Source organism: Drosophila willistoni, unplaced genomic scaffold (assembly GCF_018902025.1).
Source record: "Drosophila willistoni isolate 14030-0811.24 unplaced genomic scaffold, UCI_dwil_1.1 Seg261, whole genome shotgun sequence".
Lineage (NCBI taxonomy): Eukaryota > Metazoa > Arthropoda > Insecta > Diptera > Drosophilidae > Drosophila > Drosophila willistoni.
In genome coordinates, this window is record NW_025814219.1 from 118,603 (window position 1) to 141,474 (window position 22,872).

Genomic DNA, 22,872 nt, shown 5'->3' on the forward strand with positions numbered 1-22,872 from the left:
TGTTCGCATTGTTGACGTTGCTGTTAATACCAGTGAAAGTTGAGTACTGTTTAGAATTACTTTGTGGGACTTTGCGCTTGAGCTCCCTTGGCTAGATCATATTTGTGCCTGCTGCGGCCGGAGCCACAGACAAGTATGTGTCATTTATTTATTTGCCGCCACTTAATGGTTTTAACAATTACGCAGGCGTAAATTGAAATTTGATAACTGTTGAGGAACCAATTGTCATTTAACTTACATTGCTATACGCAGCAAGGCAGAGACTCATGAATGATCTTGCACATCTCACAATGCTTTTGTTTTTTGTATTTTCTCTTAAGTTTTCTAGAATATACTGGCGCCAGTCTGGTATGCTCTGTCTCTGTCACTCTTTATAAACCTATATGTCCTACGTAGTTGCGTAAGAATTGAAAATTTAGTAATAAGCAAGCAAACGAACGATCAAGACGTGTTCTAGCAGTGGCAGACACAGTTCAACAAAATTGGAGTAAAAATAAAGTCAAGTTCTTATGAGATATTAAACACAGTGGTTTATTGTTCATCATAATTTGGTCCTTCGAGCCGGATCGTTGGGCATTGTTTGTTTGTTACTCATTGCTTAATAATTTGTTGCAACGTGGTTGCAATTAATTGTTAACCTCAAAGTTAGTAGTCGATAGTTCTGGCCTACTATCGAATAGACAATCGCGTGCTTATTGGAAAAAGCGCGGACAAACGGTGGCGCCACTCGCCTATCGGTATCTGTTATCGATATAATCGACGAGATCGTGAGGGAACACATCTCTGGGAAAAACACGCGTCTTCAAATTTTTGCTCCACACAAGCAGTGCAAATTCCTTGACATTTCATCATGGAGGAAATGAAAACATTCATAAAGGCCAGAGGAAGATTGAAGACAACCATTACCCGCATATATGGATATGCAGAGAATCCTGCACAGGATGCCGACGTCTTCGCAATTGACACCAAATTGGAAACTTTGTCCAATGCGTGGAACGAGTTCGTGAAGTCTGGCGACGAATTGGCCAAATACGACAAACTAGAGGGTTATGTGGACCCTACCGAAGACTTCGGGATATACGAGGAGAAATATGAAATAGCAAATGCCCACCTTAAGGCTTTACGAGCTGCCTTGGCTCCGTCTGGCAAGTTGGAAGAAATCGGCGCGGCTGGTAACGATGGTTCGCTCTTCCAAGGAATTCTGCAACAAATGCAGAATCAACAGCAACAACTACAACTCCAGATGCAGGGTCAAATGGAACACCAGCAGCGTCAAATGGAACTCCAGATGCAGAGTCAAATGGAACACCAGCAACGGCAAATGGAGCAGCAGCAACTATTGGTTGAGAGATTGCTCTCGCCACAGCAATCTTCGTCTTCGTCAGGCTCACAGTCGGTTGCAACAGCGGCACCAAGAGATTGTGAGTCACCGAAAATCAACATCAAGCCCTTCGGTGGAGATTACAAGGAATGGCATGCCTTTAAAGACCTGTTTGAGAGTACCATTCACGGAAAGACAACTTTGACGAATATCCAAAAGTTTCATCACCTGAAGTCATGCGTCATAGGAGAAGCAGCGATACTCATCCAACATTTGCCCGTGGTGGCATCAAATTACGACGTTGCATGGAAATCATTGAGTGATCGATATGAAAAGCCCCGTTACTTGGTAAATTTACTGATGGACACATTCACCGCATTGCCAAAAGCTGTTGGGCAAAACTCATCATCGCTACGCGCTCTGACTTGCGGAGCCAGTGATGTTATTCGGGCTTTAGACGCTTCTGGACAAACGGGCCGTGACTGTTGGCTCATATACTTGCTCATCAACAAGGTTGATGAGGCTACCCGACGTGAATGGATCGACAAAAGCCAAGATATCGAAAATCCTACCATTGAAGAGTTGCTCAAGTTTTTGGACTCACGATGCGATCGCCTTGAGCTCAGTCAAGTGGTCGATCATGCAGCGAGCAAACCGAGGGATGAAAAAGGAAAAAGGCAAGCACGCACCATGCTTGCCATTACAGGTAATTGTATGAAATGTCATAGTACTGAGCACATACTGTCGGCTTGTCCTCAATTCCAGAGCTTGACTGTCAAGCAACGTTACACCTTTGCGAAGGAGAAACATATGTGTTTTAATTGTTTGAGAACTGGACATGGAGTAAGCGCTTGTGGCTCGAAGTCTTCTTGCAAGTATTGCAAGCGTCGCCATCATTCTATGCTGCATTCTGAAGGCCATTCTACACAGCAAAATAGCTCAGAGCAGCACCAAGGCAACTCAGGCCAGGCTTCTGAGGAGTCCCCAGCGGCATCAGCGATAGCAATGATGAATGTTACCAGACCCAGTAAGCCAAATGGCCAACGAAGAAGCACTCTACCTACTGCATTGGTACACGTCCGAAATGCTCAAGGAGCCTTGCTGACGTGCCGTATTTTATTGGATAGCGCCTCAGACTTGTCATTCATTTCGGAACGGTGCGTACAGACGTTGGGGCTTGCACGTTCGCCATTTCGAGTTGCCACATCGGGCATCTCAGACGTCAAGGCGGGAATAACCAGAGGTTTCTGCTCTCTTCAGATGATGTCTCGTGTGTCGAGTCATTGCATCGATATTAAAGCTCACATTTTAGGAAAGATCACCTCACCATTGGTACGTGAAAACATTGATGCTTCATCACTGTCGGTATTTAATGGATACCAAATGGCTGACCCTGACTTTAGAACTAACGCTTCAATCGACATTTTGCTGGGCAATGATTGCATTTGGTTGGTTCTCACCGGAGAGAAGTTGTGCGATGGTCAAGGGCACCCTATTGCAGTTAACACCATATTTGGATGGGTAATCACATCGGTATACACTTCAGGATTGCAAACATCATCTACGTCATTGCTGACTACGGTTAATATAGATGGACTACTGCAAAGATTTTGGGAACTAGAGGAAGTTCCATCACACACAACTGTAAACGAAGAGGATGAAAAGGTCGAAACGCACTTCCGGCGTACCCACAACCGCAACTCGAATGGAAGATACATAGTCGATTTGCCCTTCAAGGAACAAAACCCACAATTTGCGGATACATTTCAAGGAGTGAGATCGCGCTTTCTCGCAGTCGAGCGTCGTCTAATGAAGGACTCCAGCTTGAAGTTAAAATATACTCAGTTTATGAGAGAGTATATCCAGCTGGGTCACATGAAGGAAGTAGCTGCAGACGAAGACACAAACGTATGTAAGAAGTCATTCTATTTGCCACACCATCCAGTCATAGGCGCCAAGCTGCGGGTGGTGTTCGATGGATCATTTCAAGTTCGGGATGGACGATCTCTTAACGACGCACTTCACATTGGCCCATGTATACAACGCAACCTCTTCAACGTTTGTCTGCGTTTTCGAATGCACAAATTCGTATTTTCGGCGGACATCGTCAAAATGTTCAGACAGATTTTAGTGGCCCTTGAACATCAGAATTTTCAACGAATCCTTTGGAGAGAAGACCCTGAGGAACCATTGAAGCATTACAAGTTGACCACAGTCACCTATGGCACGGCATGTGCACCGTTTCTGGCAGTTAGAGTGCTGGAACAACTGGCAACTGATCACGAATACGAGTTTCCAAGGGCGGCTAGGATACTTTTGGATGATTTCTACGTCGATGACGTACTGACAGGAGCCATGAACGAACAAGAACTGCTCGACATTAGGGGAGAGCTGATACTCCTTATGTCACGGGCACAATCGGAGCTAAGCAAATGGGTCTCGAATAGTAAACGAATTGCCAGCAACGAGGGAAATGAAATCGATTTCTCAAAGATGGCAGCAAAGGTGCTTGGGCTGCATTGGCGTCCTGGAGAAGACGTTCTAACATATAAGGTTTCATTATCGGAACATATGACTTGTACGAAGCGACAAGTGCTGTCTGACACAGCACGCATCTTTGACCCACTCGGCATTTTGGCGCCAGTGGTGATCAAGTTTAAAATTCTGCTCCAAGAATTATGGCTGCTTAATCTGGATTGGGACTCGGAACTGCCAACGAAGCAAGCGCACTTATGGCAAACATTCAGAAGGGACATTTTCACGTTAAGGAACCTGAAGATACCACGATTTGTAGACAATCAACCCGATGGCATCGAACTGCATGGATTTTCAGATGCTTCGTTAAAGGCTTACTCTGCTGTCATTTACAACCGTGTGACACACCTAGATGGAAGCATAGGAGTGGCACTCATTGCAGCTAAAACAAGAGTGTCACCATTAAAGCAGAAGTCGTTGCCACGATTGGAGCTTTGCGGAGCTCTACTATTAGCTCGTTTATTCCAAGCAGTAAGGTCTGGTCTGCGCCAGAAGGATGTTAAGATACACGCATGGACCGATTCTACAATCGTTTTGTCATGGCTTTCGCATCAACCCTGTAAACTTAAAACATTTGTTGCCAACCGAACGGCATAAATACTAGAGACCATACCACGTAGCGCTTGGAGACATGTCAGCACTAAAGAGAATCCTGCGGATTGTGCATCACGAGGCATGCTAGCGAGTGCCTTAATTAACTTTGATCTATGGTGGAAGGGACCATCTTGGCTGCACGACTGTACACTATACTCAGAGACAATGAATAGACCACCAACTTGCTGCTCAATTCTCAAGCCAGCAGCGGAACTTGAGTTCAAAACCAATATCTTGACAACCATTTCCAAGGATATTGAGGATTCCCCATTTGAGGTACTACTCGGAAGGACATCATCTTGGATCAGACTGGTTCGAGTGGTCGCATATGTATTCCGCTTCGTTCATCGAATCAAATCAAACAAGCCTAAATATTCAGGACCTCTAAAGTTCGATGAAGTTACCAGAGCAAGGAAGTTTTGCCTACGACAGGCACAAAATCAATTCAATGACGATAGACAGCTGCTTTTGAGGAAGCAATCTTTGGAGCGACGATCAATTTTAAACAAACTATCTCCCTTCGTTGACGAAGATGGAATTATACGTGTGGGTGGACGTTTGGAAAGGTCGCAATTGCCTGCAGATGCCAAGCATCCAGTAGTTTTGCCGAAACAACATCGCCTTGTGGAATTGCTGCTGAAACATGAGCATAAGGTCAATCTTCATCCAGGAGTTTCAGCAATGTTTGTAATAATTCGCCAGAAATATTGGATCATTGGCGCACGAAACCTTATTCGGCGTATCACACATGAGTGTTTAAACTGTTTTAGACAGCGCCATCACACAGCAAATCAGTTTATGGCCAATTTACCGGCTGTTCGAGTGCGACAAGCCTTTCCATTTGAGCATACTGGTTGCGATTATGCTGGACCTATCTTGTTGAAGGTTCACAAGGGACGAAACCCCAGGAAGGAAAAGGGCTTTGCCTGTTTGTATGTATGGTTACTTCAGCTCTTCATTTGGAGCTGGCCACTGATCTCAGCACCGACACATTCTTGGCGGCATTAAAACGTTTTATGGCTCGTCGTGGGAAGAGCTCCCAAATGTATAGCGATAACGGGCGCAACTTTGTTGGCGCAAAACGTGCACTAGACGAAATGGTACAGCTTCTCGCTTCACGCGAGCACAATGATGTCGTTTCAAAAGCCCTTGCGGATCAAGGCATCAAATGGAATTTTATTCCTCCATATTCACCACACTGGGGTGGTAAGTGGGAGTCGGCAGTACGCTCGGTTAAGCTGCATTTGCGACGTGTAATAGGAACGAACGTCCTCACCTTTGAGCAGATGCACACACTGCTCTCGCAAATAGAATCTGTCGTTAATTCGCGACCATTGTGCACAGCATCGGATACTGAAATTGCCTACCTGTCACCGGCACATTTCTTAATTGGCAGAACATATACAGCAGTTCCTGAAGACAGCTATTTGCAGATTCCGACCAATCGATTGAGCTACTGGCAGCATGTTCAAGCAATGCTTCAAGGATTTTGGAAGCGTTGGCATCAAGAATACTTGACATCGCTACAACAGCGCCCGAAATGGACCACCAAGTTACCAAACATTGCGATCGGTAATCTTGTACTGATCAAGGACTCTAACGCGCCTCCATCGGCATGGCTCTTAGGACGGGTAACTCAGGTGTTCACAGGAGATGATGGCCTCGTCAGAGCGGTTCAGGTTCTCACCAAATCAGGACAAGTCACTCGCCCTATCACAAAGATTGCAGCCCTACCTGGTTCAGAAACGGAGTTTCAGGGGGGGGCGGGATGTTGAGGAACCAATTGTCATTTAACTTACATTGCTATACGCAGCAAGGCAGAGACTCATGAATGATCTTGCACATCTCACAATGCTTTTGTTTTTTGTATTTTCTCTTAAGTTTTCTAGAATATACTGGCGCCAGTCTGGTATGCTCTGTCTCTGTCACTCTTTATAAACCTATATGTCCTACGTAGTTGCGTAAGAATTGAAAATTTAGTAATAAGCAAGCAAACGAACGATCAAGACGTGTTCTAGCAGTGGCAGACACAGTTCAACAAAATTGGAGTAAAAATAAAGTCAAGTTCTTATGAGATATTAAACACAGTGGTTTATTGTTCATCAATAACAATTATTTTCCTATTTTTGTATTTTTTTTTTTTTTGATTGCAAACTCAAACACGTCCGATACGTTTGGCGTTCACGACAGTGTCAAGGTTAGTATTTCAGCTTTTATTTATAATAAACATAAATATTTTAATTTGATTATTTCTAGACACCGATCACACGTATTGAAGATACTGAAGATGAAGAGGAGGTGGTTGCGTCTACGTCAACAGCGCAAGATCCAAAGCCTTTGCAAACGCAACCAAAAATCCAAACAACATTTGCAAATGTAAATAGCTTTGCAGGGGGCTCTAAGCACGACGAAATAACTAAGATTATAATGGAATTTATTGTCATTTAACTCCTCTGTTCTAGATAATGAAATTCTTTCTAATAATTTTATTTCTTATAGGCTTGATCGTGTTGGTCGTCGTGGCGGTGGAGTACTCATTGCTGTAAACTCGAATCTGTCTTCAAGTGTGGTGCCGATTGATCTCCCCTTAGGTGTTGAGTTTATTTGCGTCGAAGTTACATGTTCTAACTTTAGCCTATATATCTCTTGTTCTTATATTCCTCCAGCTTCTGATACCATGATCTACGTGCACCATGCTGATGCTTTACGAACTATTTTTGGTCGTCTTAAAGATCGGGATGTTCTTATAGTTTTAGGTGATTTTAACTTGCCTAATATTTCTTGGCTTGTTGATGATAATCTATCTTTCTTAATTCCTTCATCTCAACATGTTTTTCTTGATAGCCTACTTGAATGTCCACTATATCAGTTGAATTCTTTCCTTAACTCTTCTAAAAGAATCCTTGATCTTGTTTTTGTCTCTGGTCCCACTGTTAGTGCTGTATCCCGAACACAGCCCCTAGTGAAACCTGAAGATCCTTATCACCCTACCTACTATTTCTTACAATTCCGTTACTAATTCATTTAATAACATCCCAAATTCTCGTCGTAGATGTTTTCGTAAAACAAATTTCAATCTTCTTAATAGCCTTATTATCTCTTTTGATTGGTCATTTCTATTTGAGTGCTGCGATATAGATTGTGCAGTGAAGTTTTTCTACTCTGCTCTTAATTCTCTAATTGATAAATGCGTTCCTTATGTGAATGTCTCTACTGTCTCCAGCGCGCCAGTCTTGTTTACACGTAGGCTCTCTAATCTCCGTAACATTAAATCGAGATATTTTAAAAGATTTAAAAAAATTGGTTCGCGACTTGACTATGCAAATTACTGTATAGCCAAATCTCAATTTTGTCTTTTAAACACTCAATGCTACAATAATTATATCGTTCGCTGTAAGGTTGAATTTTATAAGAACCCCAAAAGATTTTATAACTTTGTTAATTCCAAAAGACGCTCTAATGTACTACCCTCCACCTTCAGACTTAATGACCATACTGTTAATAATGATTCAGATATTGCAGATCTGTTTGCTAAATTCTTTCAGTCGACTTATTCTACTAATGTTTCGGAACCCACACCCTATCCCTTTTCAATCCCACATTTAAATTGTATGTTTTTTCCTAGTATTACTGAAGACTGTATTATCTCTAGCTTGTCATCTATGACGTCTTCCTTCGTTCCCGGTCCTGATAATATACCTAGTTGCATCCTTAAAATGTGTTCGAATTCCCTATCTAAGCCTTTATCTCGGTTATTCTTTATATCGAGTGAGACTTGTAGCTTTCCTGCTATTTGGAAGGAGTCTTTTATTATTCCGCTTTTTAATAGGGGTAGGAAATCGGATGTTTCCAACTACCGTGGCATTGCCAAACTTTCGGCAATACCTAAACTGTTTGAGAAAATTATTACGTCTTCTCTTCAACATCTATCCAGATCCACTATTTCTCCTTGTCAGCATGGTTTCATGAAAGGTCGTTCGTCGCTTACCAACCTTTTAGAATTGACTACCCTTGTACACCATGGCTTCCGTAAAAAGTGTCAAACTGATGTTATTTATACTGACTTCAGTAAGGCTTTTGATACGGTTGATCATTCTTTGCTTCTCGCGAAACTTAACATCATGGGTTTTTCACCAAAATTATTGGGTTGGTTAAAGTCGTATCTTATTGGCAGAACCCAAAAGGTGTCTTTTCGTTCCTCGATATCTAAAACTGTTCGAGTTACGTCAGGTGTACCCCAAGGCAGTCATCTGGGCCCACTATTATTTACATTGTTTATAAATGATTTGCCTTTGGCCTTGGCGCATTCACGCGTGCTCATGTTTGCGGATGACGTCAAGATTTGTTATTCCTATAATGATCCTTCTTTCCAACAGTACTTGCAATCAGATCTCGATGCGTTCTGTGATTGGTGCCACGTTAATAAATTACACCTTAATGCCTCTAAGTGTTCTTTTATGACTTTCAGTCGTTTGTCTCCGCTCCTAGCTCATTACTCTATTAAGTCTGTTCTGTTAGATTGTGTTCCATCATTCAAAGACTTAGGCGTTATGTTTGACCCTAAACTTTCATTTAATGTTCATATTTCTTCAATTGTCAACAGAGCAAGCTGCCTTCTCGGCTTCATTAAACGTTGGGCCAAAGAATTTGATGATCCCTATGTAACAAAGGTTTTATACACTTCGTTAGTTCGCCCTACTCTAGAATATTGCTCGCCAGTGTGGAACCCGCAATATGATGTTCACCAGCGTAGTATTGAATCGGTACAGAAGCAATTCCTAAAGTTTGCGCTACGCGGTCTAAATTGGGACCCGGGTCTTCGCCTACCTTCTTATTCTGATAGACTTCTTCTTATTAATCTTCCTTCACTTTATAACCGTAGGCTTGTTTTTGGCATTCTCTTTCTCCATAAACTAGTCAACGGCGAAGTCATTTCTACCAATTTACTAGATACGCTGTATTTTTGTGTTCCCTCACGTCGGACCAGAAACTTTTTTCCTATTCACCTTAGTAGATGTCTGACTAACTACTCTCTTCACGAACCTCTTCGTGTTCTTTGCCAATCTTTTAACAACCTTTCTCACCTTATCTCTCCTCATCTTTCTGTCACTTCTCTTCGCGCTATACTTTTTAATCATCTACAGCGAAACCAATGAAAATATTCTGGACTTGGATTGGCTGCAACTCATCCCTGGCCACATTGGCTGTGAATCGGGGCATAGCTGGCACCTTGTGCAAATAAAACACCTCCACCGGGCCGGGGATGTTTAGTTGTGTATAAAGCTAAGCTACCTTCTTTATTTAATTACTATCTGTCTTTAGCTTAAGCTTTTTCGTCGACTGCTGTGTTAGTTGACGTAAATAAATAAATAAATAAATAATTATCCATTTTCTATGGTTGAAGGTAATAATGAATTGAATATCATAACTAATATTGTAAATTCAGTAATACTAAATTTAATTTTAGGATCAGGATTTTTAAAAATGATGAAAAAGGTTTTTCCCCTCTATTAAATCGGAAATAATTAAAATGTATGACGTAGAAGTTGCCAAGTTTAAAAAAATGGTGGGTCAAATGTCGGGATTGTCATTAACCACAGACATATGGACTGATAAAAATTTGACCAGCGTAATTGGAATTACTCTACATGGCTTATTTGAAAATAAGCAAATCAGTGCCACAGTTGGAGTTTTTAAATTACCAGAAGCCCACACCGCAGATCACATCTCTAACGTGTTCATGGCTTCGTTGGAGAGCTTTTCCATTGGAAAAGACCAAATTACGGCAGTGGTAACAGATAATGGTGCAAATATTGTTAAATCAATGCATGACAGCTTTGGAAGATCGCGCCACATCCCTTGCTTCGCGCACACTTTAAACTTAGTGTGTGTGAACGCACTGGAGTTTCCACAAGCAGCGGAGGTGATTGCCAAGTGCCGGAGTATTGTAGTTTGGTTCAAACGCGGTACAAAATCGAAGGAGAATTTGCTAAAGCTACAACAATCTGCTGGCGTCCCAGAAGGAAAAGCATTAAAAGTAATTTTAGATGTCAAAACTAGATGGAACTCAACATTTTATATGCTGGAGCGTTTTTTGAAATTAATACACTACATTGGCCAAGTAGTATTAAACTTTGCGGAATCTCCAGAAATGATTTCAACCAAGGAAAAAAACGAAATAGTTGAAATGATTTCATTGCTTAAGCCAGTAGAGGCTATGACCACTCAAATAAGTAGTGAAAAATATGCTACATTGAGCCTGGTCATACCGATTGCTCATTGTGGACGCCAACAAATAATGAAGGTGATCTGCAATACAACCACTGGCAATAAACTGAAAACAAATGTACTGGCTTAATTTGATCGTCGTTTTGGAGGAATGGAACAGTCGTTTTTGTTGGCTGCATCAACTTTGCTGGACCCCCGCTTCAAGAGAATCCATTTTCAAGATGCTCTTGCCTTGGCTTCAGTAATGAAAAATATACGGAGAGAAATGGCGACTATAGGCCATGCAAATGAAAGCCAAGACAGTGTTAGTGATGGCTCAGTTAGTAGTGAAGTGGAGTTCGACTTATGGGCCCACCATAAATCGTTGGCACATAAACGCCGCAAAAAAGAAGCGGAGTATACCGATGTCCAAGACGAGCTGAGCTTTTTCCTCAACTCTCCTGTTTTGGAGCTAAAGCGCAACGTCATTGACGCCTGGGAGGAAATGAGATCGGTATACCCGAAATTGCATACAGTTGCACAGCGCTACTGTTTTCTACTTGGATTAATAATCGCAAGGAAATAATCATATGATACAATAATCGATTAATTTATTTTTTTTGCCATCCCTAGTCTAAATCCACCCTTATATTCTTGATTTTTTTCTGTGAGGACTTCAGCAGCCGTTCGGCTTACACTTATAAGAGGTGCCGAACGAGTTCGTCCCCCGGGGGATATGAGTGCCGGGCTCTGATTTACGGTGTATGTGAAACGGCAGCGCTGCGGCAGATTTGTAGTAGAGAATTCACTTCACTCAACATGCACACACACGCATTAAAATGCCACGTGTTGACTGAAGTAAATTTGGAAGTAAAAAAACATTTGATTAATTAAATTAATCAAATACCGTTTTTTAATTTTTATTATTAAAAATATTGATAATAATAAATATATATTTTACTTATCATCCACTTAACATTATTTTGGTCCATTTTACACAATATTTCAATATTTTTTGAGAAACAACGATGTGGCCGCGATAGCTGTAAGTTTGGAAAGAGCGTAAAAACGATTCAGGACGCAAAAAGAAAGTGAAAATGAGAAAGTTTTTTTTTACGGACAAAAGTAAGAGAGAAAAATAGGTTGGCTTTTCACTATTTGAAAACAGAGTGGCTCTTAAATATAATAAAAGCCAACTGTTTAAGCCCCTGTCTCCTTTGGTTAATAGTTAGTGCTTTGGGCCTTATTACATTTAAATATTGTTCACCCGCGAATCGGACAAAATGACCAATCATTTCAAGCATGTTACTGTTGCATTCTTTAGATAATATGTCCTGATTGATTCCGTTTCTTTCATAAAAGCTACTTAATAGCCCAAGTAGCTTCATTATGTTGCTCACTTCCAATTCATACGCCTGTTGCATCTCTGATGGCAACGTGTCGTTCAAGAACATCCCATCTGCAGCCATGTAGGTAGGATTTCTGTAGGAGGTGCCATAGATAGCATGCAACGTGTCGTCAATGTAGTGGTGGGTTCTTATAGCAACATTGGCAAAGTGCAGGTAGTCCCAGACAATGCACAGTGGGTGACTTGGCTGATCTAGCGTAACGAAATTAAATACTCAAAAAATAAAAACAATTTTGCAATAATGGTAATTTTTATATTATTTGGACCCTTCAAGGCACAATATTTAATAACTTTTTGCAACTTAAAAATTTTTGTTACGCTTTTTTTTTTCTTTACATGTTTTTAACAATTTTATTGTCTGCATTTGTAACTATTATAAACTATTCTTTTAACTATTATAAACTATTATTTTAACCATTATTATTATTAGATGTATATTTTGCCGGCTCGAGGTAAAATTGTTGGGTGAATAAAACAAAATAAAAAACAGTTTGTTTTTATTTTCTTCTCCGATATATTTCGACCACTCATCGGTGGTCGTCTTCACGGCAACTATAAAAACATTTAATTGTGATTTACTTTAACATAACATAATTTAACAACATGCAACATCTACTTATGTGAAGATACACACTGACTTGTCCCTAATAAATGCCTGTATAAATGCGCTCAGTTGTCTGTATCTACCTGTAAGGAAGCTCTGGCTGGGGTACAGTTCTCAGTCTCCAGAGTCCCGTCTACAGAACATTTATTTGATCTGGAGACCTTGAAGAGTATTATGATATGAGACTGAGACCACATGAAGAGGAGGAAAGGAAAGGGAAAGGGGTAGGAGGAGAATCCAAGAGGAGCAGCAACGACTGATCTTGTCTGCCAAGCGAAGCCCGCTTGGCCAAGATCCGTTGCCTCTTGGGCTGGGAAAGGAAAGCGTGAAAGGAAATGTTAGTGGGGTTATTAGAAAGGGATGGTGAAGAGGAACTGCAACGACTGATCTTGTCAGCCAAGCGAAGCCCGCTTGGCCAAGATCCTTTGCCTCTTCACCTTGAGTTACTGAGCCTGGAGATCAGCGACTGACTTCGTCTGCAGGAGAATAACTCATCCTGCCGAAATCCGCTGATCAGATAGTACAGAGTTTATTGATAACTAACTAATTCTAAACATCTTTTGTAATTTTGGGTCCCTACCGCAATCAAGCAAAAAGGATCTTAGGACATGGGCTCACCTGCTACTCCTTGTATTCCACTTGATGATTTTTTTATGGCACTATGTTTCTTTACTCCTGCTGTTGGTTTCACTTATTAAACTTTACACTCTCGTAGTCAAGGCGAAGTGATTTACTCCTAATTCTAGCTCTCTGTACAAACCCACCCTTGCTCTGCCTACTTATGTCCTAACGGTGAAAACATACGAAAGCGTCTTGTGCTTTGGCACGCGTCACGATCGCCGTCTCTCTCTTTCACTTTTGATTTTCTCATGGTCTCTTTAGCGTCGGCATGCAGTGATGTCATTTTTTGTTAGGCCAAAACAGCTAAATCGACTCAAGAAAACAGCTAAAAAAAGCTGAATCTCCGGCAAAAAACATCGAAAAAAAGCTTTTTAACGTATCAACGCTCATCCTGTTTCGGATTTTGGATTTAACCAAATTCACTTGGCTAAAAACCCTTTCCACTTCGGCATTCGACCAAGGCAGTGACAATATTTGAAGAGCAACTAAAGCCACTTCATGAAATCTGCAGTTTCCGCCAGAATCCCGGTATTTTACTTCATTCATTCCAGAACTTAACCGTGTCGTCGACATTTTCCCATTGTACTTGCCTAACTTCATAGTACTTACGTTCAATTTGGTCAATATTGGGAGTATTAAAATACTCCAGGATCGGAGTGATGCTTTTGTTTTTGATTTTCAAGATGTTTTCAACAGAAAAAGCATCAAACTGTTTTAATATATTAAAGTTATCCGGCAATCTAAAATTGACAAAATTGTATTTATAACAATTAAATAAAAATAATTAAATATTTACCTTTGCTTCAACTGTTTGACCAGCTCAACTACAAAACCCGTGCAGCATTCTCTTAGATTTTTTTCTTCTAAGGATTTTAGGTTCAATGCTTTGATTTCTTTCTCAAAACCATCGTCAAATGCGATAGAAACAACTCACCAAATTGAGAAAAAGTAAAATTTAAAAAATATATATTTCAATTTGCTAAAAAAGCTAGAATTCCCGCAATTTAAGTTTCAAAACAGCCAGATCTGGCTGGAAAAAAGCTGAAATGACATCAGTGTCGGCATACAGTGCAGCGTCCGCTGTCGGGAGGTTGTTCTCCCCGCGACGCGTCGACGCTGCAGCCACATCAAGACAGTAGCTAGAAAAAAAAAAAACTACAGTTAGTTTTGATATTGGAATATTTAATATGCCCTCCATGGGCGTATCAAAATAAAAAGTAAAAATGAAAAGGGGCCCTACATGGGCGTAGTTTGGATTACTGCGATAATGTGACTCGTAACATACCTTATAATTAACTCTTATATTTGTCGGGGTATTTATTATGTGCAGCATCTCCAGAGTGTAACGTTTGTTGTAATTTTGTTCTTGGTCTATTATGTTTACTTCGTCAAAATTTGGGGAATGTCCACTGGCGGCACAGTGGGCCATAAGTGCCGTTTTTTGTATATTGGAGTGTTGACGAGGTTTATAGTCAGATACATTTTATCACAGTTTTCTTCATTGGTCCGGTTGCACGGTATTTTATATACTTCGTTACTCTTGTCCATTGTATCAATCTTGCTTTTTGTCCTGTTGAAAATACTCCGTAACGTGTTGTTGGGTTTATGTGCTATCTGTATTTGTTCTGTGTATGTGTATGCGTGCGTTGCTTTGCTTTGGAAATGAGGGAAGAAGAAGAACAAATTGTAAAATAGAGAGTAAAATTGTTTTGTTTGTATATTAATGAATTGAGTTGCAGAAAACAAATTTTGAACATGTAAAACTATTATTACTAAGGACTGCAAGGGTACATAAACTTCGGCATAGCCGATGTTAGCTTCTTTGATATTTTTCAGCTTATTTTTCCTTTGATTTAGCGTTTTTCCTTTTTCTTTCCTTTTTTTGCGTCAATCTGGCTTTTCTTGCTCGAAAAATTATGGCAGCTCTGGAAATGAGTGCCGGGCTCTGATATAGAGTCTACAACAGGGGTAGGCACAAAGAGAGCCAGATCAAACTGTCAATGTATGCGTGCGCTTGCTTGTGTACGTAAGCTGCTTTACACTGCGCGAATCGTATGTGAAGAAACGAATAAAAAAATTAAACTGCAAGTGAAACTGCGGAATTTTCCCACAACCCTTTTTTACCGAATCGCCTTAAAAAACAAAGTACAGTCATGAGTCTTGGATTCCTTTTACCTTAATGTCATAAAAATGAATGCATATTTTGTATCGGCTATTATATGTATATATTTTTCATACTATACATATATGAACATACATGTATATCTTACATTTATATTACATTATGCATGTTCGCTTATATTATAATATACTTTTTACCCTATAGGGACAAAATATAAATAATGGCAAAATATTTTTAAAGTTGCCATGTACGAAAGTGAAGCATTAATTTTTCTGCGTGTAGCTGCGTAACAAAGCGACATAGTACTGCTTTCGTCAAACGTCTGTGCGACACTAGCTGTTTTTTTACGCTTTGAACTTGTACTTCGTGCTCACATCGGCATGCACACAGACGGCCACACGAGCAATTGCCGAGCAAAAGTGCCCGCACGGGCTATGGGCGCCTACCTCTGGTCTACAACAGACTGCAATATGAGCGCAAATAACGGTGACGAGTGAAACGAAAATGAGAAAAAAAGTTAAAGAGCGCGAGTGCGGGAGCTAGAAATCACAATAACAAAAACAGCGCAACAAAAACTCAAAGAAATTGCAAGACAACAACCAATGAGCGTTGCTTGTGATTTTCAAGAAAGAAAAAAATGAGATTAAGGTGTTGGAGAGAGGACGAGAAAAAAACCCATAGGGCCGGGGCTAACTTAGACCGCGTCAAAGTTTGTATACCCTTGCAACTTTTTTGGTAACTCTTTCCTTACCCTTAGCCATCAACTGAAAAGCGTTTTATCTAAAAAGGCTAATATTTGCGAAAGAACGGCCTACAATCTTAGCATAGGAAATAACTAAGATATTGATCAGTCACTGTTTTCCACCGATCGTTCCTATGGGAGCTATATGATATAGTCACCCGATCTTGATCAAATTTGGCACAGTCGTTTATATGTGTAATTAACTCATCAATATTAAATTTCACTACAATAGCTCAAAAAATAACGAAGTTATTGATAAAAGTCACTGTTCGTGACTTTGCCATTTGTATGGGAGCTATATGATATGGTGGTCCGATCCGGCTGAATCCGAGATATACATTCTGTGCAGTATATACAAGCCTACATGCAAAATTTCAGCTCTGTAGCTCTTACTGTCTACTAGGAGTTTGCGCTGATCCAGACGGACGGACATGGCTATTTGAACTCATCTCGTCGTTCTGATCAAGAATATATATATTTTATATGGTCATAGATGTTTCCTTTTATGCGGTGCACACTTCTGACCAAAATTAATATACCCTTTTTGTAAGGGCATAAAAACCCACAAAAGTTATTAGAAAAGCAATAAACAGAAAGTAAAGTTGCTAAAAATTATTAACACAAACACACAAAAACGCAACGAGTGGTACGGTGCAAAGTTAGATTTAACCCTTTCGACCCCAACTTTTTTCCTGTGGAATGAAAATTTTTTTTGTTACTCTCAATCTTTTTATATCAATTTTAGAAGAATTTAGGACAAAATTTTAAGTCGCCACGCCCACCGGTTTGGGGGCTACGGAAAGTTGCTTGTGAGCAACATTGGGCGGGCCATGGTGGTATACAAAACAAAGAAATTTTTTTTTTCAACAAGTTTAAATGATTTTTATTGATTTCAAATAATTAGGTATGAAAAGTCAAAAAAACAGTTTTTGTTGTTATTACAACAAAGGTTGACTTTACATTTACGGCATTTGGACATTGGTGACGCAGTCTTGCACAATTTGCAACGTCCTCTTTCACCAAATACAACCCAATGTTCCATATTATCATTTCGCTGGGAGATTGAAGGATTTGGCTGGAACTTGAACTTTTTTGACGGTTGAGAAGACACGCTGCTTGATGGGGAGCTCAGGATTGCTTCAGAGCTAGCCCTATCAACATTCGACGGTCGACCTCTCTTTTTTTCGAACGAGGTATTGGTAGTAAGCAACTCATGAGCAATTTCTAACTGAAATTTTATTAGAGGAAAATGCTTTTGCCTCGGATTTGCCAATTTTAGAAGCTTTCTGTACAATAGCCACGCGTTTGTAACAGAAGTACCAAGGCACCAATAAAAAATTCTTATATACGACTTCCTTGAACGGTGGTTGACCTTGTAAAGCTCCATGAGCATATCGGCCAAATCTACTCCTCCGATACCCTTATTGTACGAAGCAACAATCGCAGGTCTAGGAACATCAATATAAGCTTTATCTTTTGGATTCCAACGTTTGCATATTCCAACGGGTTCATGGCTTTCACAAGAAGACAAAACTTGAACTGGCTTATTGTCAAACCACTTCACACATACAAGATTCTTGTTGATTTCGCATTTTACATCAAAAGCTACCCTTCCACGCTTTTTTAACTCAGCATCTGATAGTAGTTGACAATTGCTAATGCGGTTTTTACGTACAGTTCCTGTTGCAAATATACCCATTTCCTTCAATGAGATCAGAAGGCTAACTGACGTAAACCAATTATCAAAATACAGCTTGAAATTTTGGTTCTTGCGAAGACCTTTTGCCAAAACAAGATTTCGCCTCACATTCTTCCGTAATCAAATTTTCTAGAAGGTCAACCTCTAAAGTTTCCCCTCTTTCCACGATTCCTTCCAAATTATTCTCCAGCACTGCAGAAATGTCATCCATATCATTATCATTTTCTTCGTCAGTAGAGGCATCCCAATCGAAGTTGATAATTCTCGCAACATCTTCATCCGACAAACCTTTCTCTTTCGGTCTCATAACTAAATAACAAAATAAATATAACCACAATTGTTTAAGATTAAACATCGTGTCCATCTGAAGCGGCTTCACCAAATCAGATGCACCAAGAAATATACACAACGAAATAAAATCATAACACAAAAATAAGTCATAAAGATTCATATGACAATTATTGCTTAAAAACCAAACAAAACATGCATCCACACTCTGTGGAAAACACTTAAGATTGTAACAGCGGCGCGGTATCGAGTGGCCAACGCTGAGCATGAAATATAAACAATTTTCAACCCCCGAAAACATGGGTCATTAGAATAAGTATTTTTAAGAACAATTGTCGCCTCTTAGAGTCTAAGAATTCTTTAATGTACACAAGACGTTTGTTAATAAAATCAGTTCATATTTTGAATTCAACGAATGAAGATTGGGTTATTTTCCTTCTCTCCGGGAATCCCTATTCATTTTGGTCCTTCGAGCCGGATGGATCGTTTTGGTCCTTCGAGAAAAAGGAACTCTGTAGTTTTCCCCCACCAGTGGTAAGAGACTCAGAGAATGAATCAGCTCCTTAAGGTCTGAATTCTTATGATAAGATCAAATAAAGGTAGCAAAATAAAAAAAAAACTCTTGTTTTCCCCCACCAGTGGTAAGAGACAGAGTATAATATAAAAGCAAAATATTGCTTAATAAATAAAAAGTGCGTGCGACCGAATATATAAAGGCAGTTTGGCTAGTCGAGCAACTGCAATAATTTCGGCGGCGGTAAAAAAAAAACGAAATAAAGTTGGTGTGTGGCTAATTCGAAGCCCACATATATATATAAAATAAAGTGAAAAAAAATATAAAGTTGGTGTGTGGCGTATTCGAAGCCCTAATATCGAAAAAAGTGAACTATATGTAGTTGCAAGTCGGCAACTACCAACAGCAGCAGAGCAACAAGAAAGCTGCAAAGAAAAAACTGAAGAACGTGCAGTGGCAGTATAAGAAATTCTGGTGCGATGTCCGGCACCGGTACCGCCTGAGCCCATAGGCCCTGGACAACAGCAGCTGAGCGACGACACAGTAAAAAAAAAAAACGGCAAACTCTACCCATTGGCGGACAAGCAGCAGCGAACAGGATCATCAGATAAGAAATTAATTAAAATAGTTATAAGTATTTGCATATTTACACACGTATTTTATTAATTTCATTATATAATTATATCGATATCCTATAAGATAAAAATGTTCACTAATAAGGCTGGAGAAGCAGGCAGAGTTACATACCAGGTTAAGGCGGTTAGAAGCACTAGACCCTACAAACATAACTAGCAAAGTTGTAGAGGAAGTAAAAGAGATAAGGAATCAGTGGATACCTAATAACAAAAAATTGATCCAAACTGCTCCAAATCTCGATCATGATTATTTCAGAAATAAAATACATGAAGAAGCATTAACGATAGTTGCCAAAATTATAGCCATAGGAGAGTCAGAAAAACCAGGCACTAGTAAGTCGGTGTACGTTGAAGCGGAGGCAAACATGTCAGAGATAGTTGATGATAGCATAGGAGAGTCGCGCGGGAATGCGACCTCCAGTAATGAAAACCCTAAGGTTAAACAGGAGATATTTATGGATAGAGTCCGGCAACTCCAGGAATATTTGGAGGTAGTAGAGTTGAAGTCAACAGGCAATGGGACATGGATATTATATATTAATAAAATTAACTATTTATGGGAGAAAGTTCAGGCATGTCAAGTATTAACAAGTGATGCAAAAGTTAAGAATATAATGGACGATTTACAATTTGATGTCCGAAATTCATGTCAATGCTAGAAATGAAAATGAGCAATAAGGAAAATGTTAAGATTGAGAATGTAACCGTGAGAGGCGAACTACCGGTGTTGCCAAAGATTCAGGTACCCACATTCTCTGGAGAGCCAAGAGAATGGGACCTGTTTGTAGAGTTATTTGCAGAATTAATTGAGAATAGAGAAGATTTAAGTCTTACTCTTAAATTCAATTATTTAAAATCCACATTAAAGGGAGAAGCGAGGAGCATGGTGGCTCATTTACTGTCAGGTTCAGCTGACAATTATAGTGCCGCTTGGGAACTCTTAACCAAGCGCTATGAAAACAATCGGAGGGTATTTTCCGAACAATTAAGTCGGATTGTTGATTTACCGATGATCAACAATGAATCCGCAAAAAGTGTAAAAGGAGTGATTGACATAGTTAATGAGTCAATACACTTAATTAAAATAAAAGCAAAGTTATCCGATGAAGTTGACGTAATATTCGCTCAACACATACTTCGAAAATTTGATAGAGAGGCTCTGCAATTGTATGAGAGCCAAATTAGAAAAACAAGGGAAATTCAAAAGCTATCTGATGTCATGGAATACTTGGAGCAAAGATATTGCTCGTTAAATGCCATGAGCAAAGAAGAGAAAAAACCGCTACAAACTGTTTTAAATCATGCGGAATTCGAAGCTAAATGTCCGATTTGCAAAATTGCCGGGCATAAAGCGTATAAGTGCTATAAGTTTAAAGGGTTGACACCTACGGAAAGGTATGAAACAGCCAAAAAAGTTCAGCTTTGCACAAGATGCTTGAATCATTCAAGCAATAAAGTGTGCACTAATGAAATGGTCTGTTCATTGTGCAGTAAGGGACACCATACCTTACTCCATTTTGAAGAAAAACAGGAGAGTATTAATACTTGTGTAACGGCAGAACCAACACTGTTGGCCACAGCTGTAATACAAGTAAAAAATGTAAATGGGGGATATAAGACTCTAAGAGCCCTTATTGATTGTGGTTCACAGAGCACCATTTTGTCTGAAGAGGCCGCTCGAATATTAAACTTACCTAAAATTGAACAAAATACAGAAATAAATGGCGTGTCCTCAATAAAAGCCAAAAAATCAAAATATAAGGTAAAAATAGATGTAAAGACGCGAAATCCCTGGAAAAGACATCTTAAGGTAGAGGCAATTGTGTTACCAAAGTTAATGGAAGCTCTTCCATTAAAAATAGCAAACGTGGATATGTCAAAATGGCAAACTTACGTGCTAGCTGACCCTATCTTTAATAAACCGGGTAAGGTAGATTTAATAATGGGTGTAAGCGTATATACCCAAATCTTAAAAGGAGGAATTACAAAGATTGACGGCCTGCTAGGTCAAAATACTCAGTTTGGTTGGATCGTCTCGGGATGCACCAAATCAAATCAGAATAAAGTAGTGGCAACAACAATAGATGTCACAGGGTTTAAACAACGTTGGGAACGCAAGAAAGGTAAATGTCAAAATCAAAAAAATACAATGCCAAGCAAACTCAACAACAAAACTCAAAAAATAAATTTATGGCCCCGGCAGGACCTCACATTGGAGGTAAAGTAAAAACTGGGGAAGAAAAATTATATATCCCTGAGCCAGTACAAAATAAGAATTTTCAGATGGCAATGGTTGAATTAAATAATGATAATTTAAATAATAATGTCAAAATAGAGTCAGTTAAAAAATTGTCCGAGTCTGTATTAGAAAAAGGACAGGTATTGCAAAATAAAGGGACAACATTTGAACAGAATAACCGCTCAAATTTCAGGTTTTACCGAAATATCATAACAGTGGAGCAAAAGCCACCGAAAGGTAGAAGTAGTAGGTCTTTAAAGTTTACACCATATAAAAAGGCTAGAAGTCAACACAGTAATACACTTCAGGAGTGGGTAGATATCCCGAAACAATTATAAAGCATTGGGCGATATTAATAATTTGCCAAATATAATATAAAATACAGTCGAAGCCAATTTAGTAAACCATACGGCAGAATATGAAAAAATAGGAAGTCAGTTCAACATGTAGTTTTTATGCTTCTCTAACAACAATTATCTTACTAATGATAATATTAATAATAATAATTTGTTTAAGACAACTTAATAAAAATAAAAGTATCCAAATCGTCGCATTTGGCGGCCCTTTGCAGAATGTTTAAGATTAAACATCGTGTCCATCTGAAGCGGCTTCACCAAATCAGATGCACCAAGAAATATACACAACGAAATAAAATCATAACACAAAAATAAGTCATAAAGATTCATATGACAATTATTGCTTAAAAACCAAACAAAACATGCATCCACACTCTGTGGAAAACACTTAAGATTGTAACAGCGGCGCGGTATCGAGTGGCCAACGCTGAGCATGAAATATAAACAATTTTCAACCCCCGAAAACATGGGTCATTAGAATAAGTATTTTTAAGAACAATTGTCGCCTCTTAGAGTCTAAGAATTCTTTAATGTACACAAGACGTTTGTTAATAAAATCAGTTCATATTTTGAATTCAACGAATGAAGATTGGGTTATTTTCCTTCTCTCCGGGAATCCCTATTCATTTTGCTCCTTCGAGCCGGATAGATCATTTTGGTCCTTCGAGAAAAAGGAACTCTGTAGTTTTCCCCCACCAGTGGTAAGAGACTCAGAGAATGGATCAGCTCCTTAAAGTCTGAATTCCTATGATAAGATCAGCTAAAGGTAGCAAAATAAAAAACTCTTGTTTTCCCCTACCAGTGGTAAGAGACAGAGTATAATATAAAAGCAAAATATTGCTTAATAAATAAAAAGTGCGTGCGGCCGAGTATATAAAGGCAGTTTGGCTAGTCGAGCAACTGCAATAATTTCGGCGGCGGTAAAAAAAATATAAAAATATAAAGTTGGTGTGTGGCGTATTCGAAGCCCTAATATCGAAAAAAGTG

General features: G+C 39.5%; 1 protein-coding gene across 1 annotated transcript; it reads left to right on the plus strand.

The window, feature by feature from the left end:
• Positions 1-383: 383 nt before the first annotated feature.
• Positions 384-2,324, plus strand: LOC124461200. Its single transcript, XM_047012753.1, has 4 exons — positions 384-392; positions 941-1,172; positions 1,386-1,669; positions 2,238-2,324. The coding sequence occupies exons 1-4, from the start codon at positions 384-386 to the stop codon at positions 2,322-2,324; spliced, it is 612 nt and encodes a 203-aa protein (XP_046868709.1).
• Positions 2,325-22,872: the final 20,548 nt, after the last annotated feature.

Bases quoted from the DNA above. Each gene is read 5' to 3' on its own strand.
- LOC124461200 (XM_047012753.1), top strand. The intron at 1,173-1,385 runs GTAACGATGGTT...CGTCTTCGTCAG, and splicing joins GGAAGAAATCGGCGCGGCTG to GCTCACAGTCGGTTGCAACA. The intron at 1,670-2,237 runs GTAAATTTACTG...TGCATTCTGAAG, and splicing joins ATGAAAAGCCCCGTTACTTG to GCCATTCTACACAGCAAAAT.